The sequence below is a fragment of the Anolis carolinensis genome, chromosome 2 (genome assembly GCF_035594765.1).
Source record: "Anolis carolinensis isolate JA03-04 chromosome 2, rAnoCar3.1.pri, whole genome shotgun sequence".
NCBI lineage: Eukaryota > Metazoa > Chordata > Lepidosauria > Squamata > Dactyloidae > Anolis > Anolis carolinensis.
The window spans coordinates 27327567-27348255 of NC_085842.1; the positions used below are offsets into that span (position 1 = coordinate 27327567).

The window sequence follows — 20689 nt, forward strand, 5'->3', positions numbered from 1 at the left end:
AAAATTGACCAGATGAAGTTGATCATAGTGTTGTGCTGATGGACCTGGACATTCCTAGAAATATATTCCTTGGGCAAAGGCCTGTTATTCAACGCTTTTAGTCCCCAAAGGCAACAGCAATGGTGTTAGTAGGAACCACAGAACTATACATGTGCTGGCTGAGAAATGTTCGTCTCACTGTCACACCAGCAATCTTGCCCAAAACTGATGGAACAGAGAGGGTGGCTGATTTGGGATTGATGAGTTTAGAGAATGCTAACACCTTTTTGTAAAGTATTGTCTTCTTGAGAAGATTTAAAAACTCGCTTGAGTCAATCTTCTCCTTAATTGTAATATCCGCTAGTATTCATGCAAGGCAATTTAGGTGTCTCAGCTGTTAGACTGATATCCCTGGTTTTCTCTTTGAACTGTTAGGAACAAAGATATCCAGTGCATAAAATATATAGCAGATCTTCAGAAGTGTTATTTCAGTTGCCAAAAAAACCTACTCTCCCATAAAATATACATTGCTTTTAAATCATGCTCTCAGGAGACCAAAATAAGTAGTTTTTGTTAAAAGTTAACATAGTTGGTTTATTTACAAAACTTCATGTATTCAAAATACAGGTACATTGTTTACTGGTTCAAAGTTTAAACAGTCTGTTCTTTAAGCATTCTGTTTCAGTCCTTTCTCTGCTACATACAGACTAACACTCTCTTCTGATGCATACTGTACTCAACTAACTTCTAATGTATACCAATTACTATACTATACTCAACTGAACAAAACAGTTCCAGATCTGGTCACATGGTCTGTAGTCCCTCCCAGAATTGAGGGAAAAACTGCATACCAATATATCTATATCTATCTTCTATCTATCTTCTATACACATAATAAAGGTGAAAAATATGTATGTGTGTATGTGGTGGAGGTGTCCACTTAGACAGACAGCCTCCTGCCTTCACAAACAGCAATAGTTCCCACTGAGCAGGAGACACCAATGGCCCTCCCTCCACTGACATGCAGGTTATAGTGATCACCATGAACAGGTAGCCCAAACCCTGCCAGTGTCCTCCACAAACACCATTCTGCCCCACACCCAAGTGAAGGCTTTCATACGGGGTCCCAGATGTTCTGTTTTTCCTCCAGAATGGACATCCCAGGGTTCCGTAATTTGCATGAACCCGCCCACTGCCTCTCCCTCAACCCTTTCCTACTCTTTCCAATATCACACAGTTAATAGATGAATTGATCCGCAACTGAACAAGAGGTTTGGGAAAGAGACCAAACTTGTCACTCTTGATGGGACTTCCAGTACGTTCACTGATACTGTGACTCCCCACCGACAATGGACTGGAACCAAACTTGGCACAGAGAAGCCCCATAACCAAATGAACATACTGCAGGGGTTAGTGGGAATGGACCTTGATTTTGGGAGTTATAGTTCACCTACATCCAGAGAAAATGTGACCCCCACAGACAACGGACAGGGACCAAACTTGGCACAGAGAAGCCCCATGACCAAATGAACATATTGCAGGGGTTAGTGGGAATGGACCTGGATTTTGGGAGTTGTAGTTCACTCTCATCCAGAAAGCACTGAACCCAGCCGACGTCAAATTTGGACCAAACTTGGCATACAGACCCAACATGGCCAACTGTGCATACAGGCCTGATTTTAGGGTGATTGATCTCAGATCTGGGAGTTATAATTCACCTTTATCCAGAGAGTCCTGAACCCAGCCCAGGATTTGGGAGTGATTGCCCTGGGAATCTGGCAGTTGTAGTTCACCCTTATCCAGAAAGCACTGAACCCAGCCGTCGTCAGATCTGAACCAAACTTGGCACACAGACCCAACATGGCCAACTGCGAATACTGTCAGGGTTTGGGGGTGATTGCCTTGGGAATTTGGGAGTTGTAATTCACCCTTATCCAGAGAGCACTGAACCCAGTCAATGTTGGATCTGGACCAAACTTAAGTGCTATTACCTAACATCCAAAAACAATGCCTTCTTCTAACAACCTGGGCACTGCAGGGCCTCAAGCTAGTACATATAATATAATAATCAATCTAATATATACATAACAAATAACTAGCATAGGAGGCTTGTAGAAGGTTGCTATTTCCAACATATTCTGCCTTGACTTGACATTAATATTGAAATACAGTAATTAAAAGCAAATAAAGACAAACTTTCCTTAATGCCACACAATTTTACTGTATTATAAAAACAGCTTTGTGAATGCAGTGTGCAATTTTACTTAAAACTTTTTTTCCCAGGTGCTTGAGAGTTCAAGTTCCTGGAACTCCAGTTAACAGAGTGTCTACTGTGTTTGGGGAAGTGCCTCCAAATACAGACATTTCCAGTGATGTAAAATGCATGTGCAAATTTTTATGTCACATTTTTATGTCCTGTCAAACTTCACAGCTGTAGAAGTTTACAGAGAAGCATGAAAGGAAGCATGAAAGGAACGGAGAAGTGGCCCTTCACTGAACTTTGGCATGGCATCATGGTGACAACTTGGCAACCTGAGACCACATTTCAGAGGTGGGGGGTTTCTGGCCTTAGGGATATATCTGACCCTCAACCTGATCTCATGCAGTCCTTGACGCTATTCTGTTCAAGCCTCTTTGGTGTGACCACCCCTTTCTCTCTCTCTTCAATTGTATGCAGCTTTTCTCCAACTGTGTGACGGTCAGCTCCAGGAGACAGACGATTTAAATACATTCCCAATATGATTTAAACACAACTCAAACCATTTTATTTCAATCATTTTATAAGCAAACAAAACATAAATAAAACATCCAATCTAACTGCCCCCCCCCCCCCCCCGCTTAACTGTTAAAAGCCTGCTTAAACAGCATTGCCTGCTTAAAAGCATATTCTCCTTTGAGGGTAAAACACAAAGGTTACCAAAGTTATATGCTTTCCCACATATGAAAAATAATTTCAGGGAGGGGATGGGGTGGTTTACATTGAAGCAGAAAAGGCTGAGGGAGAGGTTTTTAAAAGAAAACATTTCCACAATGCCATGATTCACTTTCTCCATTTGGCAGTCTCTATTAAACCTTTTAAAAACACAGTAATAAATCCACTCATTTACAGGGTGCTTCTAAAATATGGACACAGTTTCAAAGGGGTATATTTCATGATGGTGACAGGCTACAATTGAACAAAAAAGTCACACGCAGATTAATGTTACCAAGTGTTTCTTTCTATAAATTTTGAGCCAGAAACAAATCTAAAAAATAACTCTGTAAATGGAGAATATTTCATGAGAAAGAAGTGGTCCATACCCAAGGGTGGCCAGTATTTCAATCTGACACATTTACACAACTCATTTATAAGGCTAGCTTTAGTCATTTTGCTGCCTGAGTCATGAGTTCCAGTTTCTCCTATTCCATTCACATGTAGACAACTAGGAGGAATGTTGCATTTTTCTGCAACAGCGGTGGTGGAACAACATCTTCCATACTAGGATAACATCTACAACAAGGGAAGTAATAGTAACAATATATTCGGCTTTAATCAGATCTGGAGCATGTTCAAAGAAGGGCTGGAAGCTAAGCACTATCAGAATCAGCTTAGAGAGCTGGGTATGTTTAGTTTGGAGAAGTTTGAGAGAGAACATGATAGCCATGTTGATATATTTGAAAAGATGGAATATTGCAGAGGAAACAAACTTGTTTTCTGCTGCTACAGATATTAGGATATGAAGCAATTAATTCAAACTACAGGAAGAGATTTCAACTGACTATTAGGAAGAACTTCCCAATAGCAAGAGCTGCTTCAGCAGTTGAATACATCATCTCAGGGTGTGGTGGATTATTCTCTGGTGATTTGTATACAGAAGAAGAATGGCAAACTGTCATGAATGTTTTGATTGTGTATTCCTGTATGGCAGAATGGGATTGAACTCAATGTCCTTTGGGGTGTTTTCCAAATCTATAATTCTATATTTGAAAGCAACACACCTGAGGGACCACATGTGAGCAGGTTGCATATCACCCATACCATCCTCCAATACCTGGTATCTGCTCTCCGCTATCTGCAGCCTCAGACAGCTGTCTCACTGTTCATAATTATACATCTAGGGTGCATCTGCACTGTAGAACTAATGCAATTTGGTATTGTTATGTGATTTCAGCTCAGCTAAAATCGTGTGTTCAGGGCGCAGCGTGCCTAGCTTCAAAAATCGAATGAGACACAAATGGATTGAAGGAAAAGGCACAGAGGCTTTATTCACTTCGCCAAAATAGATGCCAGCAGGGTCTGGGCTCCCAAAAACTGACATGCCACAGACAGCAGTTCAAAACAAAGGAATTTTGCCACTCTGAGTGCTGATTGACTTAATTTGGGGCCAGTTAGGATTCCACTGCTGTTTGGTTGAGACGCACTGTGTGTCATTGCTGCCGCCGCTACTTAGTTCTTGAGTCTGGCAGGAACTTTAATAAATTGTCCTTGCTCAATTTGAAGTTTTGTAGCAGTTTCTTGGTCCCTACTCTCATGGGTGCATGAAGGTAAAGAATGTGGGTAGAATTTGAATTGATGGGTGCTAATAGCTCAATTCCTGTCTAACCCAGAATAAAACAATGGTTCTTGACCAGTTAAACAATGGGTGACAAGGGTGTTGGCATAGTTTGAATGGGTTTCCAAAAAGAGGATCTGTCTGGGTGTTGAGTAACTTCTGCAACCTTTGGCTGGGCTCCATTGTTAGGAAGGCAAAGGTATTGTTAGAGGATTATGCTTGCAGTCTGAAGGGTGATAGGATTTCCTATATTCCCCCTGTGACTGTGTATATACGGAACCTGTGTGTCCAGGCTAAAAATCATCTGTGGATTTAGCCTAAATTAGGTTTCTGAGTGAAAGAAAATCTTGGGCTTTGCTCTTCCATAACTCTGGGTTTTGAGGTTCTCTTTGGGTTACCAGGGTTTCTATAACAATACCACTTGAACTACCATGGCTTAATGGTACAGAATCATGAGAGTTGTAGTTTGATGAGGTTTTCAGCCTTTTCTGTAAAGGAGTATATGTGCTTTGCTACACTATGAATCCCAGGATTCTATAGCATTGCACCATAGTAGTTAAAGGAGTGTTAAACTACATTAACTCTACATGTAGCCCTAGACCTACAGAATTATATTTCCTTCATATGGGTTTTATTAAGACTATTTCTTGTGTGCAGCCCAAGTTGGGGGTGGGGATATTATTTATTTTCTGCATTTTTATACCGCTTTTCTCACCCCTGAGAGGACTAAAGCAGTTTACAACATAATAATTGCAAAATTCAATGCCAATATACATGTAAAAACCACATCATAATATCTAAACAATAAACATATAACTGTGAGTAAAATAATTAAGACCATTAAAACATAAGACATAAGGCTCTTTCTGATCTTCCACAACCATCCCCCAAAATTAGCAGGAAAAGAATACAACATTCCTTTCAGTGAGCAATTTTCTCTCAAAACTACAAGTGTATCCCAATAGTGGACTGGTTTCATTTTTAGAGTTTGGAAGGGTGTTTTTTTTTTGCATTTTGTAGGTTGGTGCAAGTCTAGGTAGTTTCCAATGGCACTAGGTTCAACACATTCACAAATCAGATGAATGGGAAAGATTTGTTTAGATCTTTAGGAGGGTATTCCTCACTGGAATATTCACAAAGAGATCCAGAGGAAAATAATTTAAACTGGGAAAGAAAAATATGACCATGTTTTCAAAGTTGCTGGGTGTGGTCCAGGATTGATTGACTCAGTCTGAAGCCGAATTTTCCCTTTGTCACAGCTTTTCTGATCTGTTCTTGACATTCTCATAGACTTGTGCTTTGTACACTGGCTTAGAAACATCTGCAATAAATAGATAGGACAACATGACTACGTCTGTTTTTTACTTGTTTACAATTTGAGCTAGAGAATCCTTTCCATCCCTCACTCAGAGCTAACAAAAAAACCCCCGTCTGCATCAAAATATTAGGAATGTTATGCCTTTCAGCATTTTACAGATGAAAACTAGGACAAGTGTGGCCAAGGATCACCAGACTGTGGTCAAGATGGATGAAGTTACTGATGTGGAAAAACAGAAAATCTAGGAGTCAAGCTGTTAAAGATTTTAGTAGTTCATATTTCAGCAATGTTCTGCTTATATGTTTTAGTTCATACGTTTTCATTATGTTTCATTTACATGTACCACATACCACGATTTGGTGTACGTTTTTAAATTATGTTTTATTTGTATGTACCATTTAATTTAAATGGTGAATAGGGAGTTCTTTTTCAAACACACTGTATTTTACACATGGGGTGTGTTGTAAATTAGATGTCATTTTTTACTGTTTGTTAAATGCCCGGTAATTTTGGTTTGTATTTTATTCATCCAAGGAGAAGCTGCAACAATTTACTTTTGCCCAAATTCGTTGCGGAGTACAAGATTCATCCCCTTCCTTTGCTCTCCTTCTTGCTGAATTGAATGGAAATTGCTTTTTCACTCTGAAATCAGTTTGCCATCATTGCAATAACCTATATACTCAAGTACATGTCTAGACATTCAGTCAAAGCAAGAGTCTAGTGCATCTTGGGAGGGCAAAAAGAAGCACTGACCCACTCTACTCACTTCTTCATAGCACAGTTTCTAGCATTTTTTAATGTCTTGATGGGGAAAAGGAATTCACAATGGGAAGCTACCCAGCTGACATTGGTGCATTCCCCTCTCTGCGGAATGATTCTTGACATGAATGGGTCATATGAAAAGATACAGTTTTGTTCCCAAACTCTTCCCTTGACTTATACATGAAGTCCAATCACATATGAGGCTAGGGGAGAACAAGGGGGAAAAGTGGGACGAAAGGGGTGAAACTGGAACATTGAACTAATATTGCTGATTTTTTAAAATGGTGTTCTGTATTCTGTGTTTGACAAATATACTGATTCAGGAGACTAAAATGCTTCTGAAGAGTCACTTCTTCCCCGCTGTGGAATAAAGTGCCCTGAGTCTCGTCAGGGAGATAAGGTGGGTTATAAATGAAGTTCATTATTATTTGGTTGCTGTGAATTTCACCCACATCTATGACAGAGGTTGTGAAGTTTGTTGGAAACTAGTCAAGTGGGGTTTAGATATTTGTGGAATGTCCAGGGTGGGGGAAAGAACTCTTGTCTGTTTGAGGCAAGTGTGAATGTGGCAATTGGCCACTTAATCAAGGTAATCAAAGCTAATCACCTTGATTAGCATTGAATGGTCTTGCAGCTTCAAAGCCTGACTGCTTCCTGCCTGGGGGAGCCTTTGTTGGGAGGTGTTAGCTGGCTCAGACTGTTTTCTGTCTGGAATTCCATTTTTTTAGTGTTGTTCTTTATTTACTGTCCTAATTTTAGAGTTTTTTAAATACTGGTAGCCAGATTTTTTTATTTCCATGATTTCCTCCTCTCTGTTGAAATTCCACAGATACATAAACCCCAATTGCCTAGTTTCCAACAGACCTCACAACCTCTGAGGATGCCTGCCATAGATGTAGGTGAAATGTCAGGAGAGATTGCTTCTGGAAGTCGGCCATAGAGCCCGGAAAACTCCCAGTGGCCCAGTGATTCTGGCCATAAAAGCCCTAATCAACACATTATTATTATTATTATTATTATTATTATTATTATTATTATTATTATTAAAGTGGGGACATAACAAAACAACAACAGTGGGGTTGGATGCCTGAGACAGAGGCTCAGCTTTTCTTTTTTGAGGTAGAACTCTGAATCATGTTCATGGATCCTCATTCACCATGCCAGGCTCACCACCCAGTGGCATATATGACTTAGCATATGATATATGACAGACAATGACTATATTTACTATATGACAAACAATGCACACTCTTATTGTCTTCACTCCTCCCAGTACCTGACCCTGGGCTTGTCAAGATGCAAAATGCATTTTAATGGGTAGCAGTAGACGGGCACTAACCAAAATGCTAGAATTTCAGAAAGGACAAGCAAGAGAAAGCCAGCAAAGACAGAAGAGTGGCAGGAGACACCACTTCAAATGATGAAGTCCAGTGTTAGTAAAGGTAAAGGCTCTCCCCTGACATTAAGTCTAGTCATGACATTAAGTTAAGTCTGACTCTGGGGGTTGGTGCTCATCTCAATTTCTAAGCCAAAGAACCAGCATTGTCAGTAGACACCTCCAGATCATGTGGCTGGTATGACTGCATGGAGTGTTGTTACCTTCCCACCGGAGTGGTACCTATTGATCTACTCACATTTGCATGTTTTCGAACTGCTATGTTGGCAGAAGTTGGGGCTAACAGCGAGAGTTCACCCCACTCCCTGAATTCGAACCACCAACGTTTTGGTCAGCCAGCTCAGCAGTTTAGCCCACTGCACCACCGAAGGCTCCTCAGTGTTAGACAAGGGAAAAAAAAGTCCAGGAGAATGCTAGCATTAGTCATGGAGTGTGGACGACACATAATATATTTGGGGAGCGTACGGTTAGTGATCCCAGCACTATGGAACCTATTCACACTTTCACCAGTTACCTGCATTATTATTGTTGTTATTATTGCTGTTGTTGTTGTTGTTATTGTTGTTATTTCTAAAGTGCCATCAAAAGTACAACTTTATGTAGCTCTAGATCCAGAGTTTGGGATGTTCCTTTTTAGCATGAACTGGTTATAGTTCTAAGACATACCATTATTATTTATGTTATTCAAGTTATTATCAAAATTATGGATTTTAATATAACCTAAGTTGAGGGTCATTCCATGGAGAGGGGAAAGTACCAATGCCATTTTAGGGTTCTAGCCATCCCTAGGTGCCACTGCCGTTTCCTCTCCCAGACATTAAAAAAAAGCCAGAAGTTGGATTGGTCTAGTGCTTAGGTTTTCTCGGGACAGACTTAAGCTCTCACTTTTCAGGCTGTTTTTATCTACCTACCTTTCTGGAGCCCTTTGAGATGCTTTTCGTGTTTCTCCCTACAAGAAAAGATAGCAAATAATCACACAAAGCACAACAAAAATGTTGTGAATAATGCCCTCCACTGGCCAGAGAGGCAATGTGCAGATCCCTCAACAATATTGGGAAATGCAGTATATAGAAATAAATCACAGCACACCATACTATTAAACAAAATAAGGTCATTACCTAGAACAGCAGACTCTGTGAATTGTGAGCATCAGCAATTTATCTGTTCTTTAATAATTACATGTACAGCCAGCCCCCCACATCCACCCATAGATACAAGAGTGGAAAAAGCCTAAAAATCATTACTCCCAATACTACATTGTTAGAGCAAATTAATGCCACTTCATGGCTTCATTCTTTAAAAATTCTGGGATTTGTTGTTTTCATGAGGGAATCTTCCATTTCTAGAGTTGTGAACCCTTTGAATCACATAAACAGAGCACCCAAGCAGAGAACCGAAACTAGTTCACCGCAAACAAGTTTCAGGAACTTACCTGCAGATCCTTCTCCAGAGTATCATCCCCAGAGCAAATATAATGAAAAACTGCAATGCAACACAAACAGCCAGTGGTATCCAGGGCCCTCCATTTTCTCTGCTTTCGAGACATTGAGTCAACAAACAGTCTTTTGCTGAGATGATATTTCAAAAGAAAGCCATAGAGAGAGACAGGAGGAAAGACATGAAATTCTAGGTTTCTCTCCAACACAAAAGAATGCATGTGTCCCACTTCCTTACTTTCCAAAATCCTGATATTGAGTAAGACTAAAATAGTGGCTTTATAGTACCCTCCCAAGTGATACCTGAAGCTAGGATGAGTCTGATCTGAGGTCTAGGAGACCTGCACAGAATGAAGACACAGATTGTTTATTGGCCAGACAATAGGCTTCTTCCACACAGCTGAATAAAATCCCACATTATCTGCTTCGAACTGGAATATATGGCAGTGTAGACTCAGATATCCCAGTTCAAAGCAGATATTGTGGGATTTTCTGCCTTGATATTCTGGATTATATGACTATGTGGAAGGGCCCTTAGTTTAGTCATTTTGACTTCCAAAGGCTCTCGGACCCCTTTTAATAGTCCACAATAGCCATGAAACATGTATCCAGAATCATATTTCAAATGAATTGCTTTTCTTTATATCTGGTCCCTTTATTGTCCAGCTTTCACAATCATACAGAGATATATTTATTTTGATCAATGAACAGAACCCGTTCAGAAATATGCTCAGTCCTAAAACTTTAGCGTTCAATTATATTTGTTAACACTCCAGTATCTTGTTTCATTCCTTCAAAGTCCTTGTCTTCTGATTTTTTTACTGCAATCTCCATTCTCACTCATCACTGAGGCAAAGTAGAGAAAATCTTGAATTATTTGAATTTCTTCTTCATCTATTCTAAAGTTATGCTAGTCATCTGTTGCTATTACTTTTGTTTTCTTAATGTTCAGCTGTAAACTCATTTTTTCACTTTCTTCTCTGTCTGCAGCAATATTCCAAGACTTTGCTATTTTCTGCTAGCAGTATGGTGCCATCTGCATATCCTAAATTGTTCATGTCCCTTGATTCAATTTTCACACATTCTTCTTCTCAGTCTATGTGAGATATTTTTGGTAAACTAGTTAATCTGAAGGTAAACACTGTCTAAAGCAAGATGAATTAATATAGGAATCTTGATTTGTATTTTTATTTACTCTTTAAAATGTTTTGGCACACACACAGTTATTAGAGTGCTATTATAGCAGAATTAGAGAGGTGATAAGACAGAGGGCAATGGTGGTGGCAGTGGATGCTTCCTTGTGATTGGTAGTTTTGCAGACTGCTAGTATGTTGGGATAAAGAAATCCATACCAAAAGAGTCAAAAAGCTAACGGTCACAGAGATTTGCATCAGCCGGATAAACTGATAATGTGACTCACAGGTGTTGTTAATTGGGATTAATTGGGTGAGGCCGTGGCTAGTACAGCGGGTTAAACTGCCAGCTACAGAAGATCTTGCCAACCGAAAGGTTGGCAGTTCAAGAAGTGGGCATAGTGAGCTCCGACTATCAGCATAGCTTCTGCCTATCTAGCAGTTCAAAAACAGCAATTTGAGTAGATAAATAGGTGCCGCTTTGGCATGGAGGTAAAAGGCACCCCTGAAAAAAAAGCATGCCTGCAGGAAGGCGTCACTCTACAAAAGGCTCCTCGGTGTTGAATAATGGAACAACAGCACCTCCTCATGACTGAGTCGAGCACAGCCTCCAAATGCCAGAGATGAAAAAAGGGGAAAGCCTAGCCACTGTTTATGTACTTATGTCTGTCTGTCTTTGTCAATTGAATAACGGCATTGAATGTTTGCCATATATGTACCTGTAAGCTGCTCTGAGTCCTCTTGGGGAGATAGAGCGGAATATAAATAAAGATGATGATGATGATGATTATTATTATATAGCAACTATGAACAACTTCACTTTGGCTGTAATGCGTGGGATCCAGGGAAGGGTCACCACAAGGGCTGTTAGAAGCAGGGGCCAAGCAGTTGTCAACAGCATCTCTCATTTAGATTTGAAGAAGCTGAATCTCAGTTGTGGTTAGAAAAGAGAAGGGGTTATAATGCAGTAGCCATTAATAAGCCATCAAGATTGGCAACAAAATACTGCAGCAGGAAGAGTGAATGCCAGCGATCCTCAGAGAGCATACTTAGAGCTGGGAAAGTATAAAGTTCCAGCAGTGTACTTTTTGTGAAGATCCATTGGAGATTTATTGTTGATCTGTGCTTTCAAGTCATTTCTGACTTATGGCAACCCTATCATGGAGCATTTTAGAGCTGAGAAACTGTGCTTCACCTTAGTAGGTTTTCACAGCTGAGCAGGAATTTGAACCCTGGTCTCCAGAATCATGATCCGGTCAGTGCTCAGATCACTACACTATACAGGCACCCTCTCATGAGTGTACAGCAGTGGTTCTCAACCAGGGGTCCCCAGATGTTTTTGGCCTACAACTCCCAGAAATCCCAGCTATTATGATTTCTGGGAGTTGAAGGCCAAAAACATCTGGAGACCCCAGGTTGAGAACCACTAGTGTACAGGAAAACAAAGATGGCCACCCGGCTTGTGGCATGAGACACCTTTCCCAAAACATGTCTATGATCAGTTAGTGGCCAAGAGAATTTTGGCTCAAAATAAAAGTAAATTTCTCAAGCCCTGCTCAAAATAAACACAGTTGTATGAAATAGTCCAGATGTCTGGGAAAGGCCTTACCCTGTGAAATAGGCAGCAACCTGCTAGCAAGAGCCTCTTCATTCACAGTCAAAGTGAAGATGATCTCTGTCTTCAGAGGAAACTGGCATTTTACTTTCCTCTCCTTGGTCTCTTTTTCTAAGCAAATGTGCAGTTGTGTTGCTCTTTGCCCTCTGAAGACGCTGTGTCTCTCCTCTTTGTCTTCCTGCTGGATTTGTTCTCCACCTTCCCACCAAGTGCCCACATCCCTGAGTAGCTTCTTGCCTGAGATGGAGCAACTCAAGACATAGCATGTAGTATTGGTCTCATTGCTCTCCAAAATTAGCTTTCTGCCTGGAAAGAGAGAGCAAGAGTGAGACAGAAAACAAGCAATCCCCAATGATCCACCACATTCTGGCACCAGGAAACTGCTATCTGATTTACCAAGTTTTTGGCACTAGGACATTTTTGGAGCTATCTGGTCCAGAACGGGACATAAGCAACAAAAAGGCAACTTCCACATTTCTTACCAACTATGGATCGTTCATACCAAGCACACAATTAATGCAGTTTGACATTGCTTGAATTGCAATGGTTTAATATTATGGAATCCTGAGATTGATAATCTGTTGAGGCACCAACATCCTTTGGCAGAGAAGACTTTTGAACTTAGGGCCCTTCCAGACAGGCCTTATATCCCAGGATCTGATCCCAGGTTTTCTGTTTATTTCAGATTATCTGGCAGTGGGGATTCCTATAATCCCGTTTGAGGCAAAAAACCTGGGATCAGATCCTGGAATATAGGGCCTGTCTCGAAGGGTCCTCAGAGAATTCCGTAACAGTTAAAGTGGTGTGAAACTGCATTAATTCCACAGTGTAAAAGCAAGTTGAGACAGATCTTCCTTCAATCCAGCTGTCAGCACACTGTCCCTGTACACTATTTCTTAAGATTTCAGCAGCTACAGCCCCAGTGTTGGAAATTAAAGCATTTGCTTTGACCAATTAACCTGAATCTGTTATGTAAATTGTCAGGTGGCCATTTTGTCCCCGCTTGTGATGAGTCATGGGCCTTGTAGTCCCGTTCCTGGCACTGTGGTGCTAGATGAAGAGGAAAACTTGGGTTTTTCACCGTTTCAGTCAGAATTGGAACCTTCCCAGCCAGATTTGGAAACCTTGCACCTGCAAGAGATTTGTCTTCCAGAAGTCTGTCAAACAAGCCCTGAACCTAAATCTCCTACGTTTTCTCGCCATGAGTTTTGTAAACAACAGAGGGGAGTTCAAGCGGCCTCTCGCAGGAGTGCGAGGATAGCTGCTAAGCATTCAGCTGATTAAGTCTGCTTTCCATGTGAAACTTTAAGGAGTCACACATCTGGACTCAGAGAATAGCTTTCGTTTCTGGTTCTCTAGAGAACTGCTCTTTGGCGGGAAAACGGGACCCTATTTAGGTGTTTTACCCACAAGGGGATCTTGCGGAGTCAATTCGTCAGCTACCGGAGTAGCGTGTGTGGACAGCTACTCCGTTTCCAAGCCTCGTTCCTGTTTCAAGCCTTGTTCCCGATTTCAAGCCTTCGTTTCCAGCCCTGTTTTACTCTCCGGATCTTGCCTTGTTTTCCGGACCTCGCCAAGTAATTCCACGGATCCTATTCTTGCTCCTCGTTTCCTTGTTGCCTTGAATCAAGCCTTGTGTTCCAAGAATCAAGTTATTTCCTAGCCTTGCTCAAGTTCATGGACTAAAGGACCTTGTCATCTCCCCTCACTTGCTTGGCAAGTGAGTGTTTCGGTTATTGGATTACAACTTTGGACCTTAATATTTCATATTGGACATTGTTTCCTTGGACTAATTTTGACCTTTCCTGAAAGGTCTACTCCTGGACTAATTCATACGCTTGCTTTTATTAACTTTATATATTTCCTTAATAAAGATATTAGATAGATTCTGGCTTCTGTGTATGGTTATTGGTGCTCTGCTACCTGGGTCGTGACACCGCTTGATTTTATTAAATGATCCCACCTTTGAAATATTGACTTTTAAAACTAGCACATATTTGATGTATTGATTGCTATTCATAACCTCATCTTCTCTTTAGTGAGTTGGGAAGGCTTCCCTGCCCCTCATTTTTTGTTAGAGAAGGCAAGCAATATGTGCTGTGTGTAATGTCCACCACCACACCTACAGGTAGAAAGCAGCTTTAGGGCATCCATTTCCTTTGAATTACCTATTAGTGGATACCCTGAAACAGTCAGCATGTTTCCCACCCCCGCCTTGTGCCATGCTAAAAGCATTCAGAGTAGCTAGAACTTTTTTACAGCTGTGCATTCACAGAAATAGCTTGGTGTACTCTGCTACTATGAATTATGAATATTAATCCACTCAGACTTTCAGTGTGTGGTTTCTGGCAACGCCTGAATTTTAAGTGCTGTCAGTCATTTTAGCAAAAAAGCAACACCAAACAAAACAAAACAAAAAATCCAGTGACAATACAGTTTTTTTAAAAAAGCTATCAGTCTTCTATTTGAAGGCATCCTTTGTTAGAACCTGTTTTAATGATAATGAATCACAAAAAGGGAGGCTAGCAGAAAGTCCCTTGAAGTTGGTAGCTGACTGACTCATACCTTGGTCACCATCTCCTACCCAACAGCAAATTATGCAGTTTTCCTATTTCAATTCTAGAAATTATTTATTTATTTATCATATTTACATCACTGCTCTAAAACAACCCAATACATCCAAGCTTCAGTCTTATAAGCTAAGCAAAGTCAGTTATGATTAGCACTTGAATGTGATATAACATAGAGCTCTAGTTTGGCCTGGGTAAAAAGATCCCAATATGGTGTAGTGTTTGAGTGTTGTTATATAATTCTGGAAACGAAGTTTCAATTCCCCATTGAGCCAAGGAAACCCATTGGGTGACCTTGAATGAGTCACACATTCTCAGTTGCATACAAATCCATGATAGGGTTACCTTAGAGCAATCATAAGTCAGAAACGACATGAAGGCACACAACAAAAACAACAAAGAATCCCACCTCAAATAGGAGATAAAGTGGTATCAAACTGCATTAATTCTACAGTGTAGTTGCACTCTGCAAAACATTTTTCAGTATCCTTCCAAGGTTATTTCACTTACCAGTGACAACCAAAAGGTCATAGTAATTGCCCAATTCACACCAGTATCGTCCAGTATCATTATCTGTGAGGTTGCGAAAGCGAAGGGCGTAATTCTGAAGCACTTCAAGACGATCCCAGGAAGATGGGAGACGCTTTATCACATGACTGCTCTCCAGTTTTTGAAAGAGAGGTGTTGTATGGCCTTGGTGGTCAAAGTACCAGGACACTGCCCTGGTGAGATCTCCAGAGCAAGACGGACATGGACATGGAAGCTCCGGCGATGAACCTTTCTCTGCGTAGATGGCTTTTTGGAGAAAAGACTGAATTAGGCCCTCCGATATTAGAAATCAGGAGATTAGTTGGCCCTCTAAAATCAGGGCTTTTCAATTCATGACCCCTTTCTGCCCAATAATTTTTACGTCACACCAAGAATATAGATATATAAAATAAGTATAAAAACCAAACATTTAGAGATAATAAACCAACATTTGCAAGGCTTGCTAAACAGGCTGAGTTTCCTTTTTATGAAGTACAGCTGAAGCATTTTCTGAGGAGTCCACTGTAAACACTACATGTTGTTGCTCACAGATTTGTGTAAATATGAAAATTCAGAAACCTTTTCCTGCTGCCATTTTTTTCATGACCTCAGCGTTAAGCTTAGGAGATCCCTTCTGGAGATTGGACCCAGAGTTTAAGCAGCAATGCTCTAAAGCAGGTATGAGCAAACTTTGGCCCTCCAGGTGTTTAGGACTTTAACTCCCACAATTCTTAACAACCTACCGGCTGTTACGAATTGTGGGAATTGAAGTCCAAAACACTTGGAGGGCTGAAGTTTGCCCATGCCTGCTCTAAAGGTTGTTGTACAGTAACTTCCAGCAGTCCTCATAATGCTGGCTGGGGCTGCTAGGAGATACAGTTCAACATCCGGAAGACTATATGATTTCCATCCCTATTAGCCCCCTTCTACACTGCCATATAATCCAGATTATCAAAGCAAATAATCCAAATTATCTGCTTTGAATGGGATTATATGAGTTTACACTGCCATATAATCCAGTTGAAAGCAGAAAATCTAGATTTTATATGGTTGTACTATAACTTCCCACAATGTTTCCACCAGCTGAAAGATTCCAAGAGTTCCAGTTCACTTTTTGTATGAGATATTAACAAGTGATAAAACTGGTGGAAAGATTACAATTAATAGGAGTTGTAGTCCAATATACCTGGAGAGGACTGCGAAAATCTAGTATGGTAAATACGGTAATTTGGGAGGACAAGAAGCTCCTAGCATCACTTTTCAGGGTGGAGCCCCCAGTGCCGCAGTGGGTTAAACCCTTGTGCTGGCAGGACCACTGACTTGAAGGTTGGGTTGCTGACCTGAAGGTTGCTGGTTCAAATCCAACCCAGGGAGAGCGCAGATGAGCTCCCTGTATCAGCTCCAGCTCCCTATGCAGAGACATGAAAGAAGCCTCCCACAAGGATGGTAAAACATCAAAAACATATGGGCGTCCCCTGGGCAACATCCTTTCAGATGGCCAATTCTCTCATACCAGAAGCGACTTGCAATTTCCCAAGCCGCTCCTGATACGAAAAAAAAAAAAACTTTTCAGGGTTAAAACATCCCTCTTCCAAGCATGCTTCCACCACTACAATGTGTATCCTGAACAAATCCCCAGAACATATGTAGAACTTTAAAAGCAAACAAGAGCAAATGCAGACCTTTTTTGCATATCTACAATTGTCTCTCCACATTTGCAATGTTCTCTCTAGCACTCTATACATCTTCTAACATGATTCTAGGGTCAACTTCCTCAGGTCAGACTAGAGAAAATAGGGCAGGTATGGGCCAATTTGGGTCCTCCAAGTGTTTTGGACTTCAACTCCCACAATTCCTAGACAGCCGGTAGGGATAAGTCCAAAACACCTGGAGGGCCCAAGTTGGTCCATGCCTGGTATACATACTTGTTCTCAGCAACATGTTTGTCGAACTTTTGAGGCTAATAAAATACCAAAGGGAAGAAACAAGCTCTTACTTTCTCCAACACAGACTTTGCAACATAAGACAATAGCAACCAGAACCGAAACAGCAACTCCTGGAGAACTTTGAGAAACACTTTTACTCATCTTTACAGGAAACTCTTTTGGCTTTTCACCACTGGGAACAAAATAATCGAGGAGACATCCCTTTGCCATGATCCAGCCAGGCACTTCTGCTGTCTTCCTACAACTGCAAGGCTATACTTGCTTCGTTTTCCAAGTACAATGCTGAGGCACCAAAGGAAGGCCAAGAATAGTTATCCCAAGCCCTATCGGCAAGGCACACTTCCCGAGGAGCCTAGTTTGAGTGGCTTATCAAAAGGAACATGGACTGATATAATGAAGAGGAAGGGAAATGTTGGCATATAGGCCAGAGTCCATCCACATGAGTTGGTTTTTCAACTTTGTCATGGTGTCTTGAACATTTCCCATCTTCTTGTTGAAGCATCTTGTACAGGGTTGTGTTTGTATTTATTTATTTTATTTATTTACAGTATTTATATTCCGCCCTTCTCACCCGGAAGGGGACTCAGGGCGGATTACAATGAACACATATATGGCAAACATTCAATGCCAACAGACAAACAACATTCAAGGTTCTGCTGGCCCGTTTAGCTTGGATAAGTGAGACTCTACTGTACTTTCAAAGTAAGTACAGTAGAATCTCACTTATCCAACACTCGCTTATCCAACGTTCTGGATTATCCAACGCATTTTTGTAGTCAATGTTTTCAATATATCATGATATTTTGGTGCTAAATTTGTAAATACAGTAATTACTACATAACATTACTGCGTATTGAACTACTGTTTCTGTCAAATTTGTTGTATAACATGATGTTCTGGTGCTTAATTTTTAAAATCATAACCTAATTTGATGTTTAATAGGCTTTTCCTTAATGTCTCCTTATTATCCAACATATTCGCTTATCCAACGTTCTGCCGGCCCGTTTATGTTGGATAAGTGAGACTCTACTGTACTGCACAATTAAACAGGAAATAGTACTTTCAAACCAGGAACAGAAAATGTTTCAAATTTTGTTACATAGTATTAATGACTGAATCCTCATTCAGCTACTAAGATATTCCAATATTGCCAAAAAAATCCAATACCCAAAACACTTCTGCTCCTAAGCATTTCAGATAAAGGATGCTCAACCTATAATTCTCTCTTCTGATTCTCAAATTATATTTTTACTATTGTTTTCCCTTGGTTTCTCACTTTCTGAAACACTTCTGGAACCCATCTACAGCGTAGAATTAATGCAATCTGACACCGCTATGACTGCCATGGCTCAATGCTGTGGAGTTCTGGGAGTTCTAGTTTTACAAGGTCAAAGAGCATCTCCCCAAAGGAACTTAGGACAGCTTACTTATGGGACAAAATGCTCACAAGACAAAAATACAAAACATCCATTAAAGCATGACACAGATAAAATAAAAACATAATGAAATATAACAATCCAGATAAAAAACACAATTAAAATAAAACATCAATATAAAACGGCTGCGTTGGGATTCAGTCCAAACCATGCTCAGGAAAACCAATAACCAGTAGCACAATGGGAATGACCAGACTATAAAAGGACTGGACGTGGGATAGTGCAAACAGCGTAACATAGGGTATTGGATGAAGTGCAGATAACAAAATATTATCAGGGAACCTAGGGACATGTTTTAACATTTGAATGTATTTTAATTATGCTTCTATACAGTATATGTATCAATTTTAATCTAATTTTTATTTCAAGTTTATGTTTTTATTCCCAAGGCACTGTAGAAGTGCTGTTTGTAAGCTGCCTTGAGTGCCCTTCGGGGTAGAGAAAGGCAGGATATAAATAAAATAAATAATAGGGACTGGGCATTTATAGCTAGGGTCTAGACGTTCTGTTGACTGAAGCATATCATTTTTAACATAACATCTTCGTCATCATTTTACACTTACAATGCACTTTAATTTATTGAGATTTTATCAGGCAAAGAACATAATGATCCAAAAAGCTACAGACCAGGCATGGGCAAACTCCAGCCCCCCAGGTATTAGGAATTGTGGGAGTTGGAAGTCCAAAACACCTGGAGGGCCAAAGTTTGCCTATGCCTGCTATAGACCAATCTCCTTATTGTGCTATATTTCTGAAGTTGTGGAGAGACTTATTCTGCATAGGTAAAGGTAAAGGTTTTCCCCTGACATTAAGTCTAGCTGTGTCTGACTCCGGGGGTTGGGGCTCATCTCCATTTCTAAGGCGAAGACAACTCCAAGGTCATGTGGCCGGCATAACTGCATGGAGTGCCGTTACCTTTTACCGGAGTGGTACCTATTAATCTACTCACATTTGCAGGTTTTCGAATGGCTAGGTTGGCAGAAGCTGAGGCTGACAGCTCACCCTGCTCCCTGGATTCGAACCGTTGACCTTTCAGTCAGCAAATTCAGCAGCTCAGTGGTTTAACCCGCTGGGTCACTGGGCGCTCAATATATTCTGCATAGAATTATGGAAAAAATAGACCCATGCATGATTCCACAACAAAGGCTGCACATCACAAGTATTGAACCTGACACAACACATAGAAGGTGGCTTTGAAAGGCAGCAGATTACAGGAGCTGTCTTCATAGGCCTGACAGCAGCTTATGACACTGTAAATCATCGCCTCCTCCTGAGAAAAATTCATAATACAGTAGAGTCTCACTGATCCAACACTCGCTTATCCAACATTCTGGATTATCCAACGCATTTTTGTAGTCAATGTTTTCAATACATCGTGATATTTTGGTGCTAAAATCGTAAATACAGTAATTACTACATAGCATTACTGTGTATTGAACTACTTTTTCTGTCAAATTTGTTGTATAACATAATGTTTTGGTGCTTAATTTGTAAAATCATAACTTAAGTTGATGTGTAATAGGTTTTTCCTTAATCCCTCCTTATTATCCAAGATATTCGCTTATCCAACGTTCTGCTGGCCCGTTTATGTTGGATAAGTGAGACTCTACTGTATCACAAAGGATCACCACTTCACCCGCTTCATAGGAAATCTACCTCATAGCACTGAGCCATGGCAGTTAAAAGCGGTGCCAGACTGCATTAATTCTACAGTGTAGATCAGGCATGGGCAAACTTGGGCCCTCCAGGTGTTTTGGACTTCAACTCCCACAATTCCTAACAGCCGGCTGTTAGGAATTGTGGGAGTTGAAGTCCAAAACACCTGGAGGGCCCAAGTTTGCCCATGCCTGCTGTAGATAAACTCAGCCTGGATGAGAGCTTGGACTTTTTTGTATTACCCGCCTTCAGTTGCATCACAAACCAGAGGCTCGGCTCGCGTTCTGGAAAGCCAAGGATCCTTTTTGTCCCTTTCCCCTCCCGGTAGGAAACCCGGAAGTGTGCTCCCCGCTTTCCTCGCTCCCTCCTCCCCTCCCCACCC

The 20689-nt window shown here is 40.8% G+C and overlaps 1 protein-coding gene across 2 annotated transcripts; it reads right to left on the bottom strand.

Moving 5' to 3' along the window:
• Nucleotides 1-543: 543 nt before the first annotated feature.
• Nucleotides 544-20632, bottom strand: ly6g6f (lymphocyte antigen 6 family member G6F). Of its 2 annotated transcripts, none has more exons than XM_008121713.3 (6): nucleotides 17266-19579; nucleotides 15252-15536; nucleotides 12166-12477; nucleotides 9420-9555; nucleotides 8899-8936; nucleotides 544-5832 (listed from the first exon to the last, which is right to left on the bottom strand). In XM_008121713.3, the coding sequence occupies exons 1-6, from the start codon at nucleotides 17423-17425 to the stop codon at nucleotides 5765-5767; spliced, it is 999 nt and encodes a 332-aa protein (XP_008119920.1). In that variant the 5' UTR covers nucleotides 17426-19579; the 3' UTR covers nucleotides 544-5764. The 2 variants fall into 2 exon arrangements, with proteins under 2 accessions (XP_008119920.1, XP_008119921.1); XM_008121714.3 differs by lacking the exon at nucleotides 17266-19579 and adding an exon at nucleotides 20550-20632 and having other exon boundaries at nucleotides 2722-5832.
• Nucleotides 20633-20689: the final 57 nt, after the last annotated feature.

What these genes read in the sequence shown, in the direction of transcription:
- ly6g6f (XM_008121713.3), bottom strand. Translation starts at nt 17,425, where the DNA reads ATGGCAAAGGGATGTCTCCTCGATTATTTTGTTCCCAGTGGTGAAAAG. An exon ending in CAAAGTCTGTGTTGGAGAAA is followed by an intron (nt 15,537 to 17,265) that starts GTAAGAGCTTGT and finishes TTCTCCAAAAAG; the next exon opens with CCATCTACGCAGAGAAAGGT. An exon ending in GTTGCTGCCTATTTCACAGG is followed by an intron (nt 9,556 to 12,165) that starts GTAAGGCCTTTC and finishes ATATCATCTCAG; the next exon opens with CAAAAGACTGTTTGTTGACT.